The following is a 22,727-nucleotide window of genomic DNA, read 5'->3' on the forward strand; positions in this document are numbered from 1 at the left end:
TATTTTTATTTCAAACATTGTGTAAAACATAACAAAACAAAATGTACAGCAGTCACGCTAATACCCTTGCGCTTTTTTGTGAAGCTTGATCTTGGAAATCAGGTTCAGAAGTTCTTGTCCAGGGAATCGTGATTGGCGATATCGGTACAAGGAACGAGGTTTCGATAAGACTCCTTCCTCTTGACATAATAAGTCTGTCTCACAATAAACCGGGCCAGAGAGGACTGTTAGCTGAAGTCTCTCTCTACGGCATTGTAATTTGGTGATATTAGTAGTATGGAAAGATACTTGGTATAGTAGAGCAGTAAGCTTGAAACGGAAGGGTGAAACCTTATACACAAGTACGGATATAAATGATAAGTGTATCACTTACTTCAATGATGATACTGCCAATATAAGAACTGCGAAATACAGAAAACAACTGGGCAATACAATAGATCAATTGTCTCTGGTTGCAGTGATAAGTCCACACAGAGAAAAAAAAACTTGACGAAATGGAAAAAAAGAAAAAAAAAACATCTGAATTTTTTATGTTTTTTCACAGTGTAATTTTTTTTTTTTCGAGAGAATACAATTATTATCTACAACTTTACCAAAGACGTCTTACTGATCGAACGAACCGTTCTGGTTCTAAAAATATTTGCAATCATCAATCTACAGTCATCCCAGTATTAAGGGCCAGCTACGCATAATTGTAATTTTGAATTAACGATTAAAAGTCGAAAAAAATAAGATTACACCTTCGTTTTTTAACTAACTCGTAGTAAATACATTGAAGCTTGATGTTGAAAATACTTTTCCGTTCTTACAAAACTTATTCAATCAAAAACCCACAAAATGATATGCTCTCCCGATTTTTTTTGTTCACACAACATTTATTTATGGGCCACCAGGGCCGGCGTTTCATGTGGGTAGTATGGGTAGTAGTACCCACTCGGAAAATATCCATGTGGGTACTTACCCACACGGAACTATCGGGAAAAACCAAAAAGAAATGTAATGTTGCGAGCAACAGATTTTTTTTTATATCGTTGACCGAGAGGTTATAAATCTACATATTTATGTACAGTTGTAACGTTTCTCAGGGAAAATGATTATTCTTTTAATTGTTTCATTTACGATAGAGTTCTAAATTTCATTAACGACAGAGTTCTAAAGTTTTGTTTTATCGTAAAAATTTCCCATGCCTAATTTGAGCTCGATCGGACTTCGGGAAGTAGAGTTTAAAAACGGTCAAAGTTACAGTTTTTTGATCGATGAAAGAAATGTTTGAGCTGGGAATAATTTTTATGTGTTCTGGTGTAGCTCGAGTCTACCAACGCAAAAGTTTTTATGTCCCTGATTTTTATTTTTGGTTTTTAAAACAAATTTTAATGAAACAACATCAGATCTCTACATTTCATGCATTTCTAAGAGATTTGCTATAAAAAAAATGATTTCGGAAACTTAAACAACTACTCTTGTGCATTTTAAGGTTGGTCAAACATGTAAGATTTTCACGATTGTGAGTGAAACCTTATCAGAAGTTCGATTAAGCTCAAATTTTGGATGGAGACTTTTTTCGAGAAGAAAAAGTTTCTGTGCCCTGACTTTTGTATTGAAAAAAAATGCCCAAAAAGCTGATTTTTCATGAGTTTACCTTGACACGCACTGACGAAACTACCCATGCAGCGTCAATCACAGTAAGCCATGAGTCAGCAGAAAAAAATTGACTCGAACTCTAACCGTAATGGCGAAAACAATGAAGCTATTCCGTTCAGAAGTGTACGCGATCAAAGAACATTACCCCGCCGCGAAAACAGACGGAAAAGGGACGCCAGTTACGCTTGTTCCGGTATCTACAACATCTTGGCACTGTTGGACTACAATCAGAGCATCGAAAGAAAGACCGGTTCCGGACGACTGACGGCCCTGAGCGACAAGAAGCACCAAAAATGCTGAAGAGGAAGACCGAAGGGAAAGTGGCTACATCGTTGCGTACGCTTGATCGGAAGGTCGGTTCAACCGGCCAAACAGTGGAAAAGCCTACCTGACGAAAGCGGCAGTCCCGTCCATTGGTCTCGGAGCTGCAGCCAGCCTGCAGGCAATGACAGCTGCTGAATAAGATGGTCGAGCCGATTTTTCCGGCGAATCGCGACGTGATGGTGGTGGTCGACACCGAGACCTATCTTGCCGTGATATGACATTGTGACGTACATCCATTTGATCTATTTTTCAATACGGCCCAAAAACGAACGGGTTCCTTGTCTTTTTTTTATGAAAATGGTGCCTACGCTACTTTGTTTTCTTGACTTTATGCAACGTACGAATAAGTAACAACTAAAAGAAAGATACCAAAAGATGGGTCTTTGAATAACGAACAAATTGGCATAAAAACCCCATATTCGAAATAATGGTATTTACGTCACTTTGTTATCTCACGGCAGTATCTCACCCTGGATAACAACGACTGGCAGGGCACTCCGTATTTTACTTTCCTCATGAAGGAAGTGACCTCTGGGGTTAAATTCATTTCACACACCAAGTTTCCAAAGAAGGTGCTGCTGTGGCTGTCAATCAGCGAGAAGCTCCGTACTGGCCGTGAACGGGGAAATTTATAGTACGAAGTGCCTGCCGGAAGTTGCGTCGTTCATCAAAAAATACCATAGGGGCGAAGACGCGGTGCTCTAGCCGGATCTGGTGTCGGCTCACTACTCGAAGCAATCGTTGGAGGAGATAAGGCGGCTGAAAATTGACGCGGTACTCAGGTCGACCAACTCACCCAGCGTTCCCCAGCTGCGTCCCATCCAGAGTTTCTGGGCAAACCAGGAGCGTAAAACCTACTCCAACAATTTTGACGCGAAAATTGAGGAGGAATTGATAAATAAAACTAAGGAAGAACTCAAAAACATGCCTACACCATGTTTCCGTCCACCATGGCGAATGTTTCGGTAAACTCTCGTCAAGCCACTCGCAAGTGCGTGGAATTGCTTTTGCTAATGAGCCTATATAATTACCTTCCCTAGGAAACTCATGGGAAACATTACTACTGAACGAAATTCGAATATCTAACTTCTCTTAAACATTTCATTGGCACCCAATTGATGATGCACTATCGATTTTTCTTAAAATATGTTCAGGTATCAGTAGGTCGCCCCCCCCCCTCTCCGGCTACGCCTTTGTGACCCATGAACCTTCCCTATTCCTTACTACCCACTCGGGAATATAATGTGACGCCGGCCCTGTGGGCCACTTTTTGACTTTTCCAGTATTATGGGCCAATGCTCCCAGTATTAAGAGCCAGACGAATATTTTTTTTGTTTCAAAGACAAAGACATTATTTTAAAGAGTAATTTCGACAGTGAAGTTAACATCGAGAGGAAGGTTAGAATATCATAAATACGATAATACATTATTGTTTTATTTTGCTCTGGGTTGTATCAAAGTTTTTGTTTTTTTCATGCTTTGAATACTCATATGTTTATACAATAGGGCCCTATAACTTCGTTGGAAAGAGCACAGCAGTCCAGTCTGGAAGGCTAGAGATCGATTCCCAATACAGTCATCTGTCATTTCGATGTTGGAAATTCGGTCGGCTGCCTTAGAGCATAACAGCGCAATTGATAACTGTGAAAATGCGGGATGAACCATCAGCGAGCGCTCATTAAGTCAAGAAGAAGCCTGAATTTTTAAACTGGGTGCGGTAATCAAAGATTAGAAATGTTTTACATGGTAAAAAATTGACTTTAAAGCAAGATAATGAAAATTCAGGATGAACGAACATAAGTGCCAGTTTCTACACTACTTGAAATGCCGAAACATAAATACATTCAAGAGTTATGCTCATTAGTGCAGGAAACATGCAGAGTCATGCAGAGAAATGTTGTTCACCTTCTCTAAACTACAATTTGACCATCAAAAGTCATTAACATACGTTAAAAACCAATACAAAATATAGCCTAGCCGATATCACAGGGTGGTCTATAACACTGGGAAAACCGAATTTCATGACCAGTAATATAGGCCAATTTTTAGCAGCGAATAATAATAGTAAAAGTAAGAAATTTAGAACGGATATTTTATAATTCGATAAATACATATCAATTATTTACAGTTTCATTCATTTTGTTGAATAAAACGATGATTTTCTCGAATTCTAGCCATATTTTCCACGGCCGACATATCAATTATTTACAGTTTCATTCATTTTGTTGAATAAAACGATGATTTTCTCGAATTCTAGCCATATTTTCCACGGCCGACTTTTTGCGACTGTGGTGAAAACAACAACAAATTATCAGCTGTCGGGAGTCTACCGACATTAATTCGAAAACTTAAGAGTTTAGCTCATTAATGCAGCGGTTTCGCACGAAAAGCATATTGGCCCATAATACTGGGGCTTTTTCTCCTCAGAGCAGGGCTCGAAGCGGGTCACTTTTCAGTGACTTGGCCACTATTTTCAGGCAACTATTTTCTCAACGTTTTTTGTCGGAGACAGTGGTGCTTATTATGGGAGTCACTTCATGGTGAAATCAGAGTGAAGTGAATAAAGCCCTATTACGGGACTCACTTAAGTAGGAAAAACGTCGCTAAGTGACATCTGCCGTGAAATCTGGGTTATTATGAGTGTCATATCACTGAAGTGAAAACGGAATAAGCGACGTTTCGCGTGGAATTATTTCTCGACCATTTTGAACGGTGAAATGTTTCCACGAAGATGCGATAAGTCTTGAAAATTGATTGATTCGTGATCTATTGATAAATATTCGAGTTATTTTCAGCAACAAAACGAATAAGAACTCGATCCGTGTCTTGAAGCAATCAAAGTTACAACTTTTTGACCGATGAAAAAAAAAATTTCGATACCTAAAAAAATGTTTTTTTGATGCCAAATGTCTTAGAAATGCAAAATACGTCAAGATTTTGTGTTATCTAAGAAACAGAATTGATAGTTCACCCAGCTGCGTTCTAAAATATTGGACTAAAATAAATACGCAATGTAGTTACAGCGTTTAGAATTCATGTAGGCTATTGTTGTTGAGAATCAAATTGTACAAATATCATTCAAATGAAATATTCTCTAGGCTCAAGAATTGCTTAGTAAGCGAGTTTTCTTATTAGGGATCAAAAAGTGTCTGATGAGAGTCGTCCGAAACGTCCAACAACATAATAATTTACCTGTGCTTCGTTCATTCTGCTTTCGATACGACCAATAAATTGATGGATTTGCTCTACGAACTGGTTCATCATCTTCCGTATTCGAGGCTATTTTATATTTCGACAGTTTTTTTTAAATCAAAATTACTGTTTTTACTAACAGAACTGTTTTCTTTAAAATCTCAAAAACTGCTACACTTAGGAATGTGTTAACTAAGAGCATTTCTGATTGTAAGTCAAAACATCTAATCTACATAAAAACAAGTAAATAGACGGTACCCACCTTCAGTGACTGATTTGGCAAAATTCTAGCATGCTATGGGCGATGAAAAACCGCTTCCGAGTTCCAAGACGCAACAACTAATGACACGTTAGAGCAAATTTCAAGAAGCTAAAAAGCAATGCCCTGGGTGTCAGGACAGTGAAACTATCCAGCTTTTTACGCGCCATAATGGCGGACGCTATAATGCAAAGTTCGAAATTAATTACTCACCCTTTTGACAATTCTGCTTACGTCAGTTTGAAGTCTTCATACAATTTATCAAAAGGAAAATATATCTTACGCTTTATCACAATAAGAAATTCCGAGAGCTAGTAGCCGCAAGGTTACAGCGGCCGCTTTAATGAGCTGATGGTCGTGAGTTCAAATCTTTAGTAGAAGCAGGTCATTTTTGGTTATCAAAGGACTTAAGTATGCGTATATTTCATAACCACCTCCTTAGGTCCGAATTCATTTGCTTTCTCACGATGGGGCCCGAGCCCCCCATTATCCCCTCCCCCCCCCCCCTTAATCCGGCTCTGAGTATACAAGACACTAAAACTTGCATAATGAGAAAGGTCGGTCAGTCCAATTCAGTTGATTCACTGTGCAATTTTACTGATTCGGATCAATCACAGAGTAGCAACCATAGATATGTGCAATCAGTAAAGCTAAGTATTTTTTTCAGGCGGGGGCCTTGGTAACGTCTCCGCCAACCACGCTCGACGCCTGGGTTCGAATCACAACGCCGACATAGGTGTCGATGGTTGTGAGGTGGCGTGATCCACTCACAACCAACCCAACTGGTCTAGATTCAAGCTAAACGGACACCGGGAGATTTTCTGAGGCGAAAAATCTCTGGGATCACGCCTTCCATCGCATGAGGAGGTAAAGCCGTTGGCGTCGGTCCGTTAATCAACGGGTCGTGAGTTAGGGTCCTGGGTGGAGTCGTCTCCCGGGCGTCGGTGATTGGCACAACAGTGGCGGAACTAGACCGACGGAAAATAAGCGAGAATAAAAAAAAGTATTTTTTTCCTGTATGGACTTCCTCACTGCAACCAGAGTCGTTGATCTATTGTAAGATATGCATGGGTGTCTGCTGTATCCCACACTTCAATTGTTAGTAATACCGCTATTAAGAAGTGGCATGCTTATTATTATTATTGCTTTTATCCGTGCTTGTGTGTAATGCGATTTCCCTTTTTCTTCCTCCTTTCTCCTGCCAAACATCGCCAACTATAATTCCCTGGAGAAGCTTCGTCGTACGTGCTTCTGGCCAGTTTTATAGATAAGAGGGATTTATTTTTCGCTAAGGGGAAGTCACGCAAAGGTATTATAGAATTCAGTGTAAAAGAAGGGTAAGTGGTAGGGTGCCTGAGAATAAACCCATGCTTAAGTCCTTTTTGACATCGAATGGCCTAATTCTACGAAGATTCGAATCCACGACCATCCACTCGACAAAGCGAACTCTGTAACCTTGCGGTTACTTGCGCTCACCTAAGCTAAGTAAGAAATTCTTGCAATTGCTTTCTGCTGAGGCTGACAATTACTTTACCAGCGATATGAAGACTTGATTCACAAAATCAGAACCCAGAGCTTAGGATATGCTCTCACAGGGACTTACTCTAAATAATAGATTTTAAGGCAGCACCATATTCAGTTAGGTGAAATGGCTTAGCGGGAAAATGAAACAGTCAGCCATTTTGATACAATAATAACATGTTCAAACGATATAAATTCACTGCATCTGAAAATCATTCACGTTGAAAGAAGCCTGTGGACGTGCTATTGATGTTTCCATGCGTAAAATTCTGCTATCAATTCTCAGAGGTGAAATTGGAGATAAGATGTGGCACAATCGCATGAACCGCAAGCTATACTCAACTGCTCGAATTATATGGTACAGTGAGACGCCATGCAGAAATCATTAAGGTATCTTATAAACCTTCAGTTGAGCTTCGTAGCTTCAGAGTGGTTTTGGAGGACATGAGCTCTATTACAGAATCAAGTCGACTCGACTCGTCCATGTGTTTTATATACCACGAGTTATCCGTCGAAGCTTCTGTAATTCAGCCTTATGGGTCCTGCTGTAAATCAAAAAACTTTCAAGACGTCATATAAAGTTAGGTGTGCAGCATTCTTTTATGCATGCCGACTGCGGATAGTGAACAAATGGCAAAATAGATAGCAAATAGATCATTTCTCGCGTAACTTTTGGAAAGGACCTGAGCAACAATGAGCGATTCTCTTCTCTCTGGCTCTGTATCGCTAATTACAGCGTCATTATTAAAGCTTTCACCGATTTCTTGCCACAAATCGAAAGATTGTAATGTTTTGCTAGCTTACCATGCAAAGAGTATTATATGGTACTGGTATGTAAAAATAAGATAGTTAATAATCAAAGCGAAAGTGAACAACGAGAGTCTTTCAATGTTACTTAGGTCCTTTTGAAAAGTTACGCGAGACTTGTATGAACGAAAGGAACAAGAATTTATGGTATTGTTAGGTTTACCTGTAAAAGCATGCTTCCTAATAGTACAACATGCCAGTTTGACTTGAGTCCGGATCAATAATTACACAATATTTGCGGTTTTTCATGTTTTATTTTTGAATATGAAGTAATATAGTTTTCCTGTTTACAAAACATTTGTTTCATTATAAAAATACCATATAGCCACATAAGTTGGTCCAGCTGCAGAACTAAGCTCATTTTAGATGTAACCGCTTGCTACTGTATTTACGAACTATATGAGGTTTTGATGTCAACATTTTATTTTTCAAACGCTACAATTTTTGATGATTATAGTACTGTATTCACAGCATCGACAATAAGGCACATGTACGCAGCAAAGAAAGTTTGCGGATAACCAATGCATTATAATAAATTTGTGTTCGACATTGAATGACCTATTTTTGTACTTGTACGAAATTTCTTAACTCTTTAATTTTAATCGTGCAACGCACTCAGCTTGCACTAAATAGTATATTGTAGATGATTAAAAATCTTTTAAAATAGCTACATCAATATTGCGCAATCGCTGTTATTGCTGTCGCCTATCATTTGTAAAATACAACATTGAATGCAAATTGACAGAATCTCAAAAATCATGATAAAACCGACATATATTATTACTTTTTTCACATCTTTCATTTGAACAATTAGATTACTCTGAAGCTTTTCATCGCACATGATTTTATTTGATGTAAGATAAGACGGAGTGATATCACTCTACGTTCTGAGAGAAGTAAAAAAATTTCATTATCAAAGCAGAATAATCTGTACGACTATAGAATCTTGCGCAACAATAAGCGATTAGGGCAAATGAATTGTTCGTATTGTAAGTAATAATTTATTTTAAAAAAACATCCAACACCACGCATTGTGAAATATTTCAAAAAGTATTGCAAAACAACGAGTAAACCATCTGCAAGAGAGAACGGTAATAGAACGATTGGTGTATAACTTCTGCACAACAGAAGCACAACACACAAAAAAACAGAGTTAATTCATATCATTTTCTCCAGAACCAGAACTACTTCCGGTTGCAGCAACGGATTTCATTAAAACGTTTCCATTTGATTTGACCTCGAGCTGAAACAAACTATCATCCTTTACGTTGCTCAGCACGTCTTCGGTCATTAAAACATGTATCCCGTTCGGGCCATTCACGAACAAGTTGATCCGTGGTGGGACAACAACTGACGAAGAAATCGGAGACGACGGTGAAGGTACCGAGGTGTGCGCATCGCTAGTACTAACGTTGGAATACTTGCTGCTGCTCTTCATTGATCGCTTGTAATTTCCTGACCACATGTTGTTAATATCCGAAGAGCTGGCCCCGCCGTGGACGGCTTCCATAAAGCCAGGGATCTTTTGCAGGGCGCAAATCAACTCCGGCAGCGTATTAGCATGTAAATATATGGCGTGGTACATATTGCTTTCAAGGCACACGTAAATAGTCAAACGAGGTGTGATTGCCCTGAAAAATATTATGGTTGTTGGTAAAAAGAATTTCTGCCCAAAGTATGTAAGTAGGTACTTACTTTGAATGAAGAATGTTGAACATACGAATTCCATCAGCTAATCCACAAATTTTGCAAAGATCGTCTTTGGACATTCTGTAATAGAAGACAGGCATGCATTTTTCGTTTGTACTTTTGCAAGTTGGTAATTGAGCCCACCTTAATAAATCGGACCCAGAAAACTGTGCAAATGTCTTTGCATACACACTAAGCCGGTGGTAGCTTAGCCATTGGCTCAATGACGATGGGCTGGAATCCTTTGTAATGTTCGGTACAAAGTCGTCCATCTCGACGCTAACTTGCGGCGGTGAGAGTACGTTTTGATCCATCAGCTTGCAGATGCTGTTTGTTGAAGAAACGTTGCTGATTGCAATTGGGTTGCTGCTTACGGCGGCAGCAACCGCCGCGGCCATCACTGCTGTCTTACTGGTGGGGGTCGTCGGTGCATTACAGAACGATGACATAATGTTCTCCAGTTTGTTGATCTGCACCGGTGAAGCCGGAGCAACCAGTAAAGGTGATATATTTCGTTTAATGCTAAAGAGTACATTATTGAAAAAGTCAATACAAAAGAACTACATCATAAAAACAAACTCACTGCTCAGGACTGTAGCTGCCAACAAGTGGTGTAAACATGGATTCGGTAGTAATATCTGTCAAAAATGTACATTCACAGCTCCGCTGATACTTGTCCTGCTCTGCAGGCGGTCGTTTAAGGATCTTCTCTCGATCCTGTTTGTGCTTGCGATCGGCTCCCTTCAATTTGAAAACCTGTGAAAAGCAAATAATTTATAAATAAGACAAAATCTACCTAATAAAATAAAATTAACCTTGATCTGACATGCTGCCGCATGCAAAGGCCTGACCGGACTGTCCAATCCATTAGTGCCGGTACCAGTGTTGTTTAATGCACTATCCAAATAAGTTTCAACCTGAATCCGGAACGGAACTCCTTTTTCGCCACCATGTTTCTTGGGCGTAAACTCTGTTGAAATACAGTTCACTTTAACGTAAACTCCAACCTCCTTCATGGGATCCCAGTAAATCTCCATTGTATTTAACAGATTGCTAATATTAGGTTGCACCTGAATCAATCCGTAGGAAAGTGGAATATCAACCTGATGGAACGAAACACATTAGCAAAGTTAGGGTGACAAACAGAGAATGGCAGCAAAAACTGACGTCTAAAATCCTTTCTCCTGGTCGAGACGTTTGCCAGAGCTGCATCTGTTCGCGCTCCATGTACTGCAGACGACGCTCATGGAAACAAATTTTTATAATACTTTTCAGTATTTTTCCACGGAAGGGCGAAAGGTCGCCCAGCTTTTTCAACTTGATCTCGTAGCTCTGACCTTGGTTTAGATAGGTGAGAGATTCTTCGTTATTCTTTGTGGCAATAGATGTTGCTGCTCCCAGTACGTATTGGAATCTGGAAGTGAATTGAAAAGCGATATGTTTCAAACATAATATTGACCTTGTGTTTTAATTAAAAGTTACCTATTGTCATCGCGTGTCTTTCCGGATCGCTCTATGCTGTCGCCTTGCTTGTTGAGATTTTCTAAAATAAAAAAATCAAATATATCATACTGTTTTTGTTTTCAGCAGCGTTTGGTAACTTTTCAATTTATTACTCGATGCAGACCCCATTATTGTTTGAATTTTAATTTGAAATTGCATGCAACTATGATTTGCAATCATGACCTAATTGGCTTTTGATTGAAACTTAATTAGAAAATAACTATGCGTCTCCTTTTCAGCAGAGTCAAAAGAGATGCTGAAATTACAAAAAACTATGCAACCCCTTTTCAACAAAATTGATGGTGACACCTAGTCTGAAAACAATCATTCATCTCTCCCTAAACAGCTTGGATGAAGCTGCTTCGTTTCAGAATTTTAAAAACTTGTATCATGGCTTGGTAAAGCAATTTATGACTGCATAGATAGAGCAACAAAATTCAAACGAAATGAAATCACCTTTCATTGTGTTTTCCGCTTGAACTTTTTCAGATTTTGCTCGTAGTTAGTGTAACCTACTCATAAGAGATATATAAAAGTATCGCAAAGAACAAACGGCGGAATGTACACCAAAGTCGCTTTTTACGCGGGGGATACGTGCCGCGTAAAAAAAACCTGCGTTAATTCTGCAATCCGAATGAAGATAAACCGAAATCCGAGCAAAAAAAAATACCGCGTAAATTCCGGAATCCGCGTAAAAAAAACGCGTAAATTCCGGAATCCGCGTAAAAAAACCGCGTAAATTCCGGAATTCGCGTAAAAAAACCGCGTAAAAAGCGACCTTAGTGTATGTGGGAAAGTTGAACATTTTACGAGCTATATGTTTGTTTTATTTGAAACCAACTTGAAATTTAGCAAATTTTAACCTTTTTTTAAAAAATAAAAACCACAGCTGGTCTCGAGATACGATGCTGGCCTAACAAACCAGTCGTCGTAGGTTCGAGTCTCGACTCGGGAGAAACTGTTAGTGTCAGTAGGATCGTAGCGCTAGCCCCGCAATTGTCCTGTACACTTAACGGTTGGCTGCAAAGTCTGTGTATAGTAAACAGAAGGCCAAGCTCCGAATCGGAATGTAGTACCAAGGCTTTGCTTTTTAATAACAAAAAAATGCGTTCATTAAGGCAGACAATGTGTGCAGCAGGGGAAGCGAAAAATCAGCGAACTGGAAATATGATACAGATTTGGAAAAATATACCGCATCCAGATGAGACTTGAACCCGCAATCTCCCTGTCTCCGGCATGGTGTTTTGATCAATGAAACTACTGGGACGGTGGTACTTTTCCACAATCTATATGCGTAACCCATTCCACTGCCGAGTTATTCTATTGCTCATCCCTAACTACACTACACACGCTGCTGTGCAAGTTATACCATGCTGGAGACAGGGAGATTGCGGGTTCAAGTCCCGTCTGGATGCGGTATATTTTTCCAAATCTGTATCATATATCCAGTTCGCTTATTTTCCGTTATCATTGTCATTCAAGACACTGTCTGCCTTAATGAATTTGAATGTTAACGGGTAAAAGTCGTTGTTTAAAATAGAAATTAGTTCGAAAAAATGTATACTGTTTGAAAACAGCAATTGGATTGAAAAAAAAAATGAAATTGTATTTTTCAATACATTTTTTGTTTTTGAAAAGAAAATATATGTTTCGGCATAAAATGCACAGGAACATTTTTTAATAATTTTCAAAAAAGGACGGCAAAAAAATGCAAATATTGTAATATTTCGGTAAACTTTGGTCTTGGGCGAACGATCAGCGGGTGCTCAAAAACCTTGATTCATTTTCGTGAGTCGCTTTATGTGACCGACTCGTGAGCCTTTCGCCCATCCCTAAATTACTGTCTATAACCAAAACAGCCATTAGCGCTGATCGCTGCCACATAATTCAATTACGCTGGTGCAGTTACAAATCTAACTGTCTTTCTTCTCGCTGTTGGTTCAATGATGTTTTCAAGAGACTTTAGTAATATAAGTAACTCGATCAGGTAATATTTTCATTGATTTAGTCAGTACTTAAATAATCAGTACTGATTGCTAATGGCACTGCTTCAACGATAATAGCCTTTTGAAAAAAACATTAATAATATGAGTACAACTCATTACGATACCAACACCGGTTGATACTTCATTAGTGTAGTGCTTAAGAGCCTCCTATGGTCAACACACATTCGTTATCCAGGTTTCAAACTTAATCTTAGAAGTTGTGCTTATTTCGCACAGCATTGGTGTGGTTTCGCTCCATCCAACTTTTGCGAGTAAGAATAAACGAATTTCAATTATGTAGCATTTTGAAGAGATTAATCGATTAGAACATTTATAAAAAATATTACAAAATTGTAAGTCCATTAGATATGGGATTATGTAAACTTGCAATTATTTTTAAATAGCTTTCCAAAAGTATTATAAATTTAGCTCTCAAACCATATGTTAAATTAAAATGTGATACCAATTACGTGATTCAAAGATTTGATAGGATACAGGGTTTTGGCGGTGGAGTTGCAATTATATTCCATCACCAAGTTAAACATCGTCCTCTTAAGTTTTAGTAAAGCGGGCAATGTATGCAGTTTGCGAGGATGCGAAAATGAACGGGAATAGAAGGTGTGACCTTTAGGCTTAGAAAAAATTTCCCTCGTCCAGACGGGACGTCCTCTTGCCCATATTTAGACGAAAGGTCCGTAGCATATTCACCATTCCAATGCACATGTTCATGTGTTCATAAAAATATCAAAGGTGATTTGCAAAAACTTATGTTTTTCATAATCACTGATTTTAACGCTAAACACCGATTCTGGAATAATTTTCTAAGTAATTCCAATGAAAAAATATTGCTTAATGTTGTTCCTCAGGATATTATTCCATTTTATCCCCAAATATGATCATCTTTCTATAGACCCTAAAGATATGAAAGTCACAATTAGAATAGATCTGCGAAATGAAATAGGTATTGATACCGCTTTAAAAGCATTAAAATGCACAATTTGTAATGCCAGAAACTATTCTGCTTCAAAAGCTCAAATGAAATATGATTTAATAGTTGAGCCGTTGAGAGAAAAAGTGGTACATGTGCCATTTTTACACTTTTTGGGTTTTTTGCATAAATTGATGCAGAACGCAATAATGTACCAGAATATCCAAATAAAACCGCGATCTGATAACCTAAACCAAAGTTATAGCCAACACAATTTTTGGTAATGAACATAATCACCATTTAGTTGAGAGCAAAAGTGGTACACGTCCAATCTGTGCATGTTAGATGAATTGTAAGTCGAGGATCTTAGGATATAAAACAATCATGTCTTCAGCAAAGTTGGTCAAGTGATTGACTACTTTCAGATAAAGATCTGTCTGCTTTGGAATTTTCTCACTACGTGGTGCTAGTGTATCCGTAACTTTTTTCTAACAGAAATCATTTTACCAATTTCAGTATAAACTCATATGCTGTTACCAAATACATAAACACTAGCGCCACGAAGAGACAGAATTCCGCAACAAACAGATCTTCATCTGAAAGTACTCAATCACTCGACCAACTTTGCTGAAGATACAAATGTTCTATGTCCTAAGACTAGACAGCTATAATGCATCCTTCATGCTCACACTGGACATGTACCACTTTTGCTCTCAACGTTTTCTGGTTGTCATTATTTTTCCCATAGAACAAAAGTGGTACATGTTTCTCCATTGAAGTTTGTGTAAGTTTCTCAACCAGAACTCGTTATGCTTTCATGTACCGTCTTTTGAAACCTTTCCAGCAATGATTTATGGCAGTTGTGTTGAAAAAAATTGTTGGAAATAATTTACTATTTGACTATTTTTGTTTACCGCATCTCCTGAAAAATTTACCTAATGGCACATGTACCACTTTTGCTCTCAACGGCTCAATTATTGGTCAACACAGGTGCACTCCAAAAGCTCAAACCGGAAAAAAAGAAATATTATAGCTATTCAACCATTCCTGTGAATTTTGGTGTCCCTAGCCACAATGAGTTTTCCCGTAAACATAACCTTGGAGCGACGAACCTGGCGTGCAATTACTATGCGAGCTCTCACGTGAATTGACGCGTTTTTGGCATTGACTAGAGGCGCCGAAATTCATAGGAATGGTTGAATAGCTACAATCATCCCTTTTTTCCGGTTTGAGTCTTTGGAATGCACTTTTTTTATTTTTTCGACCAGTGGAATTGACAAAAAAATTTAGTTTCTTACCGACGCTTGAGAAAAGTACGCAGGCGTCAACCAACAGCAACGCTCTCGTGACCCAGTTTTAAAAACTATTTATGAATATTCACAGAAAGAGGTAAAAAAAGAAGCTCAAACGCTTACTCAGCAGTTTGAGAGCGTTCATAATTCGAAATCCAAATTTTGTCAGTTCCATTGGTGATGAAGTCATTCGGCAATGTGATTTCTGCCCAGCAATTTTTGCTCGATGAAGTATTTGAAGCTAATTAAATGAGATTAGAACAATTATTAGAAATTTCAAAATATGAAAGCGCTTGCTATTTTTTACATTTCATTCAAACATCTTCCTAAAAGCAGAATGCAAGTCTCAGTAAAAATTTTCAATAACTGTTTCGAAACTGCATGTTTTTCTAAAGTCGGATTAGAATCCAGCTGAGATTTCGAGTAATTATTAATGTTAACAGGAAGATGTCAGATATCGATGAGAATTCAATTTTTGCAGATGAACAGTATGGATTTCGGACATCCAACAACTCATGAACCCAGAATTACTGATACGAGATAATAATACTACTGAGCTACTCTTCCAGACATAGAAACTAACATTCAATTTTCCATGATGATGATCATCCATCCCGCCACATACCCCTACAAAGGTTGAAGCTGAACGATTTATCTATAAATAGGGTTTGAATTATTTCGTTGAAAATTCGACTAAAGTATTACTGAAATGTAAATATAGGTTTTAAAATTTCAGTAGAAATTATTATGCTATTCATGAATATTGGCTGAATATCGCACTGAATAACGCTCTCACACTTCAGGCATAAGAGTGAGCGTCGCACTATTCGGCAAACTTGTAGTACTACTTAGGGACTAGCAGTTTGTCATAGGGGAACTGCTCCATTATTCATCTCATTAAGCCGATATTCACGAAGAATGCACGGATTAAACACCAAATTTCCACGAAATCATTGAACAAATGAACAGAATACGCTTACGTGCTCTTATGGAATCGTTCAGCATTGTATATTTAGTAAACTTAGTTATATTTATCCTGAATTTTGTAAAACAAACCATTCTTCACAACGCTTCCATATCCATCTCAAAACTTGAATCGCTGCTCAATTATTCATCTCACGACGCCCCCATATTCATCACACTGTCAATCATGAATGAATCACATTATTATGAAAGAACGTAGCCGCAGCCCGTCGAAGTAGGTTACCTAGATATCCGCTGCAGTTGTTTACGTGCAAAATTGGTAACCTAGGTAACCAGTACAGTGCTGTAGATTTATGTCAATTATGTCGGAATAATTCCATATTTTCAGTATGATTTTTTCGTATTAACAGAAACTGATTTGGAAACTTTTGATTTTCTTCAACGCCATGAAAACAATTGAAAATACATACAGTTAAAATTTAGGAATTGTTGAAATTCATCTCATATATTTCTGCTAATTCAAGCTTGTTTTAGGAAGTTTGAGGTGAACATTTCAAAGAATAAAGTATACTTAGTGTAGTGAGTGATTTTGTTTAGTGAATAAAATAAAAAGTGGTCCACTAGTGATGAAAAAAACTTTGGTTGGTTGCTGACCGAGTCCCGTTGTAGCCGTAAAGAACAATGCTCGGATTTTGTTTTCTGAGGTAGGTGATTGAATTAAATGAGTTTTCGAGTGCATATGCCCGACTATAATATCGAATTTAGTGCTTTTAAGTGAGTTTTTGAGGATTATACTTTATCAGGAATCTAAAGTGAACTAAGAAGAATCCATTCTATGGATTAGCAGATTGGTTTAAGAAGAAAATATGTGTTTTCCCTGTTTTCAATTGTGTTTTCATGTTTCATGAGATGAATATATGGGCTGAGATGAATAATGGAGCAGTTCCCCTACATCGTTTCTCAAAATTTTACTTGTGGAGTGAGCTATCGGCAAAACGAAACGGCAATAATTTATAACGTTTTCGAAATAATATGAAAAGTGTTCGAAAATATTTTCAGAATCACGAAAAAATATTCACAAATATCTAATTTTTCAAGCCCAAACCAAACACCATGCAAGTAAAGCCCAGCACGCGAAACAGAAAATCGCTTGAAGTCTCAGAAGTACACTGCTGATTCGTTTATGATACATTTTTGCGTCCGTTCATGGTACAAATTTGATGATCAGAGAAAATAATATATTTATATGAATTCACATCGGAATTATTTCCGATAAATGTATTTTATTTGTGACTAAGGGGAAACCCTACTGTGGAAAGTTGAAAAATAATAAATTTTTGTGATATTTTTTTTTGATGTTTAGAAAAATGTGAAGTGTTCGGATATTTTGGCCATTGATTCAGGTATATTTGAAGATGTATTTTGCGTGTCGTGGACTCTATTTAATTAAATATTACGCTGTTGACAGCGTTTTCTACGAAACCATGTTTTTTTAACTGGTGGTAAATTTTTCTCAGCATCTACTGAACCGATCTGGCTGAAATTTTTTAACAGCTTGTAAAAATGAATTACCTAACTTGTTACATAGTTGTTTTTCGATATCTAAATTTTTCAATGTTTTGTGAATTTTTAAGTAATGATTTTTCATGAAAAATTTTTTGGAAAAAACGTAACAAGTTAGATAATAATTTCAGCCAAATCCAAAGCCAAATCTATTGAAGATGCTGAGAAAAACGTACCACCAGTTGAAAAACATAGTTCCGCGGGAAACGCTGCAAATAGCGTAATACTCACTTCATTTGTATCCAGAACATGCAAAATATATCTCCAAATATACCTTAATCAATAGCCAAAATACCCGAACACATCACTTTACTCTAAATATCCGAAAATAGAATACGAAAATGTATAATTTTTCCATCTTTCAGAGTAGGGCCCCCCGTTAAATGTAATATGGTGAAAATGTGTCAGAAAAGTGATGTACCATGAAAATAGTCTAAATTGGTCCGATCATGATCGGTTATAAGAAAAATGAGTCATGAAATCAGTTATACGAAAAAAAAACGAAATGATTTTACCTCCAGATATGAACTTTTTCAAAAACTATTTACTTGATTCACACAGGTAAAAATATTAAGAGCTATAGAGCTGCACAAAACTAGCACAGAATTTTCATGACCTTCAGTCAGACTAACAACAACTACTTTATGATTTTTCTCTGTGCATTCAAAAAACAATTTTAATTTCAATTGTAAAAGAATCCAATTCTATCGGAAACCCGCGCGCGAGGCTCAAACTTAGTCACATTCTATTATTTTGCTCAAAGCCACAACAACAACATCATCACTACCGTGACGACCATGGTAGTTCTTATTAGTACATGTTAAAAAAGATCTAATATAAAATATGAATAAAGTTTTACAACAAAATCAGATCCGTTCGTAAAACCTTCGTCACTTTAAAACAATCAATAAGTAAATAGGTTCCAAAAATTAATAGTTCATCCAAAATAAATCCGTTGTTTAAACTTCGTAAGATAATCTCGCGTCATTCTCATAAAACTTCTAATTTTCGTTCTGAACAGCAAAAATTTTCACGTGTGAAATACATTGTCTCTTGAACTCCGTAAGTGTCGGTGCACGTTTAACATATCTTGGCATCGAATTGAAAAAAATATACCTTTATAAAATAATGCATTCTATGAAGTACTAGAAAAAAAGGTGTTTCATGGCATCCGCGCTTCTAGTGTTATATCTATGAAAATCACGTCCTTTTTCAATTATATCACACAAATATTGAGGTAGCAAACCATTAAGGTGAACTCTTTCTCCTCTTTATGCTAGAGTATTTCGTTTTGCTTATAAATTTTTATTTCTGTTCTAAATGGCGTCGGAACAAGAAGCATTGCGCAAGCGCGTTGTTCTAACAAAACTGCATAAAAATCTTGACAAAAAGATCGCGGTAAACCATTTTAAAAGCGAAAACCTTAGGAATAATTCACCAGGTAGGTAGTGGAAGACCGGCCAAAGTAATGAACAAAAAAGGACTTCGTTTTTCTCGTCTAAATCATGGTTCACGTCTAGTGGTTTGGGTTCAATTAAGATGTGTACTATAATATTACGAGAAAATTATGATTCTATTTCTTTGAAAACGTCATGCCGATAGAAGGCATGTGTTTTGGCCAGATAAAGCATTATCACATTACGCCAAAAAATACAAACGTTTCTCAACAACCACTCGACCCCATTTGTACTTAAAATACGCAACCCAACCCAAATTTATCTTAGTGTCGTCCAATCGAAGATTTTTTTGGGATTTTGAGTTCCTTGAAGTACAAAAATAACTAAAAAGCAACAATCTGCTAGCATCAAGAGATGCATTCGAAAAGTCGACGGAAAGGCCGTACATCGCTCTTTTTTCGGCATCATGTAAAAGCTTATAAAGCAGTTTTTCTTTTTTTAATAGCATAGCAAAAAAACGAAAATTTTAGCTATCACCCGCTACTTGCATAAGCAAGAAATTTTTTCCAATGCTTCTAAAACTCCATTGATCATGTTTTCTTCTAAAACCCTACGAATGGAAAGGGAATTGTATCATAGGTGAACCAATAGCAGGACGGCCACCCATGACAAAATAATCAAACTTAAGTTTTCCACGAGAACGAAAAATTTATTAAACAAAAAAGTGTACTCTAGATTACAAAAGTAAAGAACAACCTTTTCTCATGTATGCGATAACTTATATTATAATAAAACAGAAAATGGATTTCTGATGTCATAATACATAATTTCATAATAATAATTTAACCTCGAAACTGGAATTGCCCAACAAAGATGCCAATCGTACACCATCGTGTGTCTGTGATAATTCAACATGGAACGTACTCTGGAGTGACGGGTTAGCAAGGAGCTTCCAATAAATTACAGGTTGAAATTTTGCTGAATAATCCATCCAAACAGTCATGCATATAAATACAGTTTGTCAGAAAACTCTCCAATTTTATTCGGGATCATAACTGGGGAACCCATTTTAGTGATAATTTAGTACCGAACCAGTTTAAATTTGTACCGTAATTTTGTACCGAACCAGCTAAAGATGCTACCTATTAACCTATTTTGGTATTTTCAATACACCTTCAAACCTCCAATGAAGTTATTGTTATGCCTCCCGTTTCTATACACTGAAATCTTTAAATCTATACTTGAAGCACCCTGAGATGTTCGTTGATCTAAGCATTGGAATAGGAAATCGAACGATTTGGCTCCCAATAAATAAAGCGTGTACAAGGCCTCCAAAAGTGAGCTGATGTGTTGAATGGTAAAATGTTATCCGTGAATTTTGTTCAAATTTACCCCTACATATAAGAATGCTCACAACAACAACCGCAAGAGACCAAAGCGTCTTGCCCGAACGAGACAGGTTCGCGCATTCAAGTTCGTTTTTTGTCCGCATGTTTCATTTTTTGTTCCAATGATGATACCCACTGTAAATCCCCTTACGATGAATTCACTAACCTGCGCTATCAAAACGGTTACTGTGCATAAAGTTTTGCAATCCACCGATAGTGCTCATGGTAACATGTGCCCCAGTGGCAACTCCCCCCACGAGCGTTTGCTCATTACCGACAGAGGATTGCTGTTGGGTTCCATTGGTACTACCAGTGTTACCTAAATTTTGCTGTGCGCTAGCTTGACTGTGATGTTGCTGTTGTTGTTGTTGTTGTTGCTGCTGTGAATGATGATGTTGATCTTGGTTCTGTAACTGCTGATGTTGGTGGTGGTGATGCTGCTGTTGCTGTTGTTGTTGTTGATTAATCGAGCTAGTCGTGTCTGAGTTTTTTGTGCTTTTGATTACTTCGTGAACAATTTTCTGGGGAGGTGATGGTAATTCTTGCTTGAAAACAGGGAAGTTTAATAACGAATCGCTGAAAAAATAAATCAAACTATTACTAACTGATGTAAAATATATGCTGCTATGTTGTACCCACCTCATATATCCGTTATTAGACAATTCATTGCTCAAATCAAGATCTAATTCTTCTGGCCATCGAATTGCACCTGAAATTAAGAAAATTCCGATTAGATTATGGCTGTTCAAGTTTTATATTTAGCTGCAATCACTTAGATCATTTACAGTATTGCTTGTGTTTGCGTTAAAACATTTCAGCTTTTTACGCAAAAAGTCTTTCTCCATGGTTTCTTCAATGCCGTAGCCATCACTCATTTCCGAAACCTGTTTAGCTAAATTTATTCAAAACGGACTGACTTCTATTCGTGACAAACTAGCGCGTGGGCATATTGTTATCAGGCGACCTGTAGAGCTGAGATTCCCCGATCGTCGCATAACAGATCAGATTTTAAATAATGCCTGAGGCGTAAACAATCCGACAAACAGGATTTGTTATACTAGTTGAATGCCATTCAAGCAAACAAGTTTTTTATTCATCGGAGCGCTGCTACAGTAAGGGGCCGCGATAACAGCCAGTGAACTTGATCCCGCTGCGTATACTGATGTTCCTCGTGGTTTTGAAGTGGACTGGAAAGCGCGTGTCCTACGTCACCGTTAGAAATCGGCAGCGTAGTGGTTGGCTGCGAATGTCGATTGGCTGTGCTTCACTAGCCAAATGAGTCAAAATCGGTTAAACAGAATACACTAGTCGCTCACTTCAACATCTTCACTCGTCGCAAATGATTAAGTAAACAGGCGAGCCAGCTAACAAGACCACAAATGTAGATTCTCGAAACCAAATCAACAAGCTGACTGATATCAGACGAGACGGATTCCGCCAGCAGCCAGAGCCAGTGCTGCAAGCAACTGAGTTTTGTTTGTGGAAACGGTTATCTCGAAAAATTTACACGTCGTAATTATTAAATAAATCAAAAACATTTTGTCACACCACCACCAGCATGGAGGTTGCTTTCGAAACGACTGCTGGGTGTGTGTAGAAGTTGCTTCTTCATGAGTGATAGCAACAAGCGCAGGATTTTAGCACATCTCACTGAGGTGAATCTGACGATTGTATTCATAAAGAGCTGCACTGCTAATAGCACGACGATGTAGTGACGAATGTATTGAACTATTTTTATTTCGACGAGGTAATACTTTTGCTTTCTATGGACTTTCTAAAGGATTCGGCAAGAAATATTTCGCGATTTACTCGGATGTCAACTTTGATAACCGGTATGGTGCGTTTTGAACCTATCGTCGATCGTGATATTATAATGAACATGAACATCAACAGTATCGTCTGATATTCACCAAGCGGATGTTCTTTGAATCAAGATTTTCAGTGCTTTCGCTGACGCAGAAATTCATCCAGCGATATTTTTATAACTATTTTTAAAATCATAATACAAAGAGACATTAGATACCTGCGAAAGTTACCTAAATATCACCTACACGTGAGTAGTTCATTTTTAAAACCGAGCCGATTGGTATATGTGATGTTGGTTCGAAAGCCTGCATCGGAAATATGACTTGGACCTAAATAATAGGCTTTCGACCGCGGGGCATTGTATTAATATGTTGCCTTGACACAGCACAATAAAAAAACCAGCAGATGTTTGTCATACAAAAATGGTTACTCCTTGCACGTCCGTATTTCTGTTTATAATCTATTACATTGTTGTCATTTATATTCCGTACAGAAATTATACCTTCAA

At 37.6% G+C, this 22,727-nt stretch overlaps 1 protein-coding gene across 4 annotated transcripts in view; it reads right to left on the bottom strand.

Moving 5' to 3' along the window:
* Window positions 1-7,978: 7,978 nt before the first annotated feature.
* The window catches only part of LOC129725116 (transcription factor CP2-like protein 1), a 35,221-nt gene continuing 20,472 nt past the window's right edge, over window positions 7,979-22,727 (bottom strand). Inside the window, exons 1-10 of one of the 4 annotated variants that reach the window (XM_055680575.1) lie at window positions 21,186-21,753; window positions 21,053-21,122; window positions 20,580-20,989; window positions 10,916-10,976; window positions 10,601-10,847; window positions 10,249-10,536; window positions 10,017-10,189; window positions 9,578-9,955; window positions 9,440-9,514; window positions 7,979-9,375 (exon numbers count right to left, since the gene is read on the bottom strand). In XM_055680575.1, coding sequence (XP_055536550.1) covers window positions 8,898-9,375; window positions 9,440-9,514; window positions 9,578-9,955; window positions 10,017-10,189; window positions 10,249-10,536; window positions 10,601-10,847; window positions 10,916-10,976; window positions 20,580-20,989; window positions 21,053-21,122; window positions 21,186-21,288 — 2,283 coding nt within the window. In that variant the 5' untranslated portion in view covers window positions 21,289-21,753 and the 3' untranslated portion in view covers window positions 7,979-8,897. Of the gene's footprint in view, window positions 9,376-9,439; window positions 9,515-9,577; window positions 9,956-10,016; window positions 10,190-10,248; window positions 10,537-10,600; window positions 10,848-10,915; window positions 10,977-20,579; window positions 20,990-21,052; window positions 21,123-21,185; window positions 21,754-22,727 lie in introns of those variants that run through there. The other 3 variants (XM_055680572.1, XM_055680571.1, XM_055680574.1) reach the window with 3 other exon arrangements.

Source organism: Wyeomyia smithii, chromosome 2 (assembly GCF_029784165.1).
Source record: "Wyeomyia smithii strain HCP4-BCI-WySm-NY-G18 chromosome 2, ASM2978416v1, whole genome shotgun sequence".
Lineage (NCBI taxonomy): Eukaryota > Metazoa > Arthropoda > Insecta > Diptera > Culicidae > Wyeomyia > Wyeomyia smithii.